Below are 5,115 nucleotides of genomic sequence, written 5' to 3'. Positions count from 1 at the left end.
CCGTGTTAGCCAGGATGGTCTCAATCTCCTGACCTCGTGATCTGCCCGTCTCGGCCTCCCAAAGTGCTGGGATTACAGGCGTGAGCCACCGCGCCCGGCATCAGTGCTTTCATTATGTTATTCGTTGTACTAGTAGGGCTTTCTATTTCTGCAGGACTTTATGGTTCAAGAGGTGTTTTCACCTTTATTTACCCAGGGAGGAGAGAAAAGGCACTGGGCTAATAGTAAGACCACCGGTTGGAGCCCCAGCTCAACTATTAACTAGAGGGGTATGCTTGGTCAAGTCACTATATTTCTGAAAGCTTTTCTTTCTATTCTTTTTTTCCCCCTCTTTCTTTGGAGACAGGGTCTCACTCTGTCACCTAGGCTGGAGTGTAATGGCATAATCATGGCTCATTGCAACCACAACCTCCTAGGCTCAGGCAATCCTCCTGCCTTAGCCTCCTGAATAGCTGGGACTTCAGGCGTGCATCACCACACCCAGATAATTTTAATTTTTTTGTAGAGAGGCGGTTTTGCTATGTTGCCCAGGCTGGTCTTGAACTCCTGGGCTCAAGTGATCCTCCACTTCAGCCTCCCAAAGTGCTGGGATTACAGGTGTGAGCCACTGTGCCTGGCCAAAGACCATTTCTTCCTTAACAAAGCAGGGATAAGCGGAAGCAGATACCTTGTTGTTAAAATTGTAAACTAGTACCTTGTGGGTCACATCTTGGATACACACACACACACACAATTTTTGTTTGAATTACCTACCAATATTAAAAAATATAGACATTTTATATAAAATTTTATATAAAAATATGTAGCTTCTCAGCTTCTCTCTCTCTCTTTCTCTTTTGAGACAGAGTTTTGTTCTGTCACCCAAGCTGGAGCGCAGTAGTGCAGTCTCGGCTCACTGCAACCTCCGCCTCTTGGGTTCAAGCAATTCTTACGCCTCAGTCTCCCAAGTAGCTGGGATTACTAGGTGTGCACCACCACGTCCAGCTAATTTTTGTATTTTTAGTAGAGACGGGGTTTTGCCACGTTGGCCAGGCTGGTCTGGAATGCCTGACCTCAGGTGATCCACCCACCTTGGCCTCCCAGATTGCTACATTACAGGCGTGAGCCACTGCGCCTGGCCCTCAGCTTTTCTTTAACAGACAATTGATCAGGCCACTGGGCTGGCATTCCTACTTGCTGATACTCTGTAGGGAGATGCTGTGGCTTTGCAGGGGATAAGGGGTAGGTGTGTCACCCACCTGCCTCACTCACATTACCTCCCTGGCCTATACTGCATTTGGCTCTGTCATTTCCTTCCATATAGAGAAGTAATAAATTCGTGTAGTTCAGTGCTTGTGAAAGAACTTTGAATCCTAAATATATGTAAAAACTTGAGCTGTTCATATTAATAGGCGATCCTTACTAAAACTCCATGAGATGAGCAGAGAAAGTATTTATCATCACCTCCCCCCCCGCCCTTTCTTTTTTGAGACAGAGTCTCGCTCTGTCACTCAGACTGGAGTGCAGTGGCACGATCTTGGTTCACTGCAACCTCTGCCTCCCAGGTTCAAGTGATTCTCCTGCCTCAGTCTCCCAAGTAGCTGGGACTACAGGTACATGCCACCACGCCCAGCTAATTTTTGTATTTTTAGTAGAGACAGGGTTTCACCATGTTGGCTAGGATGGTCTCAATCTCTTGACCTCATGATCCACCCGCCTCAGTCTCCCAAAGTGCTGGGATTCAGGTGTGAGCCACCACACCCGGCCTATTATCCCCCTTTAAAGAGATGAAAAAAATTAAGGATTAGAAGATAACACAATTGTTCTATTTTTTTCTATGTTTCTTCTGTTGTCTAAGCAGATTGGGCTCACATTCCCATGTTGGTCTCTGCTGCTACCAGCCCATCCTCAGAGCATTGGCAGCCTCCCTGCTGTGCCCTTTACTTTCTGCACCTTCCTCCTCTCTACTCTGCATCCTCTCCAGGCTGCACTCCATTCTTATGAGGCTTTGCTCTAGAGTCAGGGGCTTGGTGGGCCCTGGTGTGAGAAACCTCCCATCCCATGAGAATTTGTACAAGAAGATCCCAAGGACTGAGGGCATTACAAGAAGTCCTCTGAAGAAGCTTGGGCCCAGGAGTCATGAGGCCCAAGAACCCAAGAGCTAAGTTTGGACACGAATTCACTGTATGGCTCTGTGCAAGTGAGTTCCGTTCCCTGGCTCTTGGATCACCTGTATGCAGAATGAGGGCCTCAGTGACTGTGGTGCTGTGAGATCCTTTGCTTCTGAGCTCCACACTGGAAGCAGGCCCTGGGCCAAATGGCACAGAGGGAGGAAGGAGTTGTCTCCAACAGTCCTGGCTTTTCTTGGTCTCTTGTCACTCTAGGAGTTTTGAAAATATAAGATAGCATGGACTGCTTCTTCTCTTGGGAATAGACTCCAGGCAGGCTGGTTGCTGAATGGGTATGGTGGGGTAGAGGTAGGGGAGGGTGCAAGCCTAGGATTGGTACCGATTGTCCTGTGAACTGATGTGCCTTGCAGGTAGAGCACGCCCTGATGGAAGGAGCGAAGGCTGCTGGAGCAGTTATTTCAGCTGTAGTGGATAGCATAAAGCCCAAACCAATAACTGCCTGAAGGTGATGAGAACTCCAACTAGAGGAAGAGTTACTGACACAAGCAAAAAGAACTTGCTTCCTTCCCTTGCCTTCTCTCAATGCCTCTGATTAAGAAAACTGTGAACTTCTGGAAGAATCTACAATGTATCCAATTACCCTTCCAGAAATACATCCAATATATACAAGCATAGACCCACAGACTCTCAGGATGGGAGGGATCTGGTATCTAGTGTGTATCTCTGATGCGCCAGGCACTGTGCTAGGCATTTCATATACTGATCTAATTTCATTCTCTTTGTAGGAAGAGACCTTGCTTGTTTCTTAGGCTGATCTTGGTCTCTGATGCTTGAATGCCATCAGAAACATCCCAGAAGCCTCTGCTTGAATATTTCCAGTAACGAAGATGTCTTTTTCCAGATGTTCTTTTTATTGAACGAAAATGCCTCTAGCTTCTTTCTATTTATGATAATCCCGCCCTTTTCGAGCCATAGTGTAGCCTCAGGGGAGAAGGACCTTAAGAAAAACTGTGATTCGCTATTCAGGGTTATTCAGTACCTTAATCTAGAAACACATATCCCAAGAAATATTTTCTTTTTAGAATTATACATCAACTTTATTCCTTATTGTTTAAAAATCATCTATCAAAAGTATCGATAAGACAATTTATCTTGCTTTTCTACCTCATCATTACCCTAAAATGTGAAGTTTCTAGTCTCACTGATTTCAGATAAATATTTAAAATAATTTGATAAGTTTAATCAGTTGAACTCTACTGTGCGAGTGAGGGAGAGAAAGGAGTTATTTTTGTGTTTTGAAGAATGTTGACAGGATGGAAGATCTGAAATTATGGCTGGGGATTGTAGTGACAGCTGGGAGCTGAAACCACCCAAAAAAAAGCTAGAGAAGGGTTCTCTTATGCCTCCAGAAATACCTAGAAAATACGAAGAATGTAGAAAAGAGCAAGATGGATCCCTCAAAGTGTTTCAGATAAGGTCCGTTGGGATCTCCCATAAGCTTTTCTCCTATTTGGAGAAAATAGACTCTCATTGAAACTCTTCCAATTTTTTTACCCTCCATTCTTTTCTTAGCAATCTACACTCAATGACCTCCTGTTCCCCAACACCGCAGTCTGGGCATCTGACTTTGTCTTCCCTCTGCACTTATTTTTGTGAATCATGACCAGGATGAAGTTGATATCCCTAGTTCCTCTTCCCCATTTCCTCTCACACTCCCCTGCCTGGTAATCAGTTGAGTTCCCAATACCTCTTCCTTCAGTCTCTATTCATTATATGGTCTAGGTTGAGACTTCCTTTGAAGCAGAACCTGAGTACCAGGAACTCATATTTTATAAAGTGTATTTATTCCTTGTAGCTGCGAACTAACCCAGCCATGTTTTAGTGAATGCTTTAATTGGAAGATGACTTTGAACTCCTCGACCATATTAATCTTTCATCAAACAAACTGGATGTTGTTTGATTAACAAAAACTCCTCCACACCAAAGAGTGTCTAGTAACTTCTGCACAAAGGACTCATCCATCTCTTGCTTATGTTTGGGACAGAAAGACACTTCTCTGGCTTTTTACTGGTTTGAACCCAATGGGACAGAGACTCCTGGAAAGTTTCAGGGCTCATATTCACTTGTTTGTCCAAAAAATATTTTTGAGAGTCTCCCAAGTGCCAAACCCTGGCTACTCTCACCTTTGCCTGAGCCCATGAGCAGTAGTCTGGGGGCTGGGTGTGAGGAATTCTGAGTCAGCTGGGAAGACACAAGGCACAATGGACATGGGGCAAAGGCCACTTGTTGGACATTGGTCCCTCCCACTTCCAAGCTGTCCATCAGGCTGAGAGATCTGGAATGCTTACCCCACACTTTGAAGATGAGGAGGGGAGAGTTTCTTAAAGTGTGTGTGTTTCTCTTTTAATCTGTAGTGGCTTCTGCATTTTAAGGTAGAAACTGAAATCTCTTCTTTGAGTGGGACCACTCGGGTGAGGCTTCTTAGTCTTGTTGATATGATAAAGCACATGCCCACTCCTGATGGAGCGGAGAGGAGGAAATTCTAAGGCAGAGTAATCTGAGTGCAAATGTTTCTGAGATTAGTTAAACGCGAGTCACTCGTTTGTGTGCTTATTTTTCACTTTTTGGGAATGGGTGGGTGATTGGGGCAGTGGCGGTCTTGGTTCACTTGGGCATGTCACATGGAGAATCAGAGAACTTGAAAGTGCTGCGTTCCTTAATGGTAGGGAGGCCCAGTACTAGTGACACATGAGCCAGTAGGGGCTGGCACAATCCAGTTATTTTGCTTAATGATAGAAGAATGACTTCAGGAAATAAACACCTCTGCAGAGATTTTTTCGGCCATAAAGGAATCTGGTTTTGCTGGCTAGGGGTGGAGAACATGTCAGCCAGAGATGCCAACTGAAAAAGGGGGAATGGATCCCACCATGGGGGGAGTAGAGCAGAGGCAGCAGGGAAAAACCAGAAGGGAGCCTTGGGTGACACCGGGAGTAGAAAGAAGCTACTC

At 45.2% G+C, this 5,115-nt stretch overlaps 1 protein-coding gene across 3 annotated transcripts in view; it reads left to right on the top strand.

Moving 5' to 3' along the window:
* HRASLS5 (HRAS-like suppressor family, member 5) overlaps positions 1–4,711 on the top strand; it is a 29,656-nt gene extending 24,945 nt beyond the window's left edge. For all 3 annotated transcript variants that reach the window (XM_011993430.1, XM_011993431.1, XM_011993429.1), the window contains exon 6: positions 2,519–4,711. In XM_011993430.1, the coding sequence (XP_011848820.1) occupies positions 2,519–2,611 (93 nt within the window). In that variant the 3' untranslated portion in view covers positions 2,612–4,711. The remainder of the gene's footprint in view (positions 1–2,518) is intronic.
* Positions 4,712–5,115: the final 404 nt, after the last annotated feature.

Source organism: Mandrillus leucophaeus, unplaced genomic scaffold, assembly GCF_000951045.1.
Source record: "Mandrillus leucophaeus isolate KB7577 unplaced genomic scaffold, Mleu.le_1.0 Scaffold43, whole genome shotgun sequence".
In the NCBI taxonomy this organism is placed as follows: domain Eukaryota; kingdom Metazoa; phylum Chordata; class Mammalia; order Primates; family Cercopithecidae; genus Mandrillus; species Mandrillus leucophaeus.
Note: the sequence above shows the minus strand (reverse complement) of the source record. Positions and strands in the feature narration are given on the sequence as shown.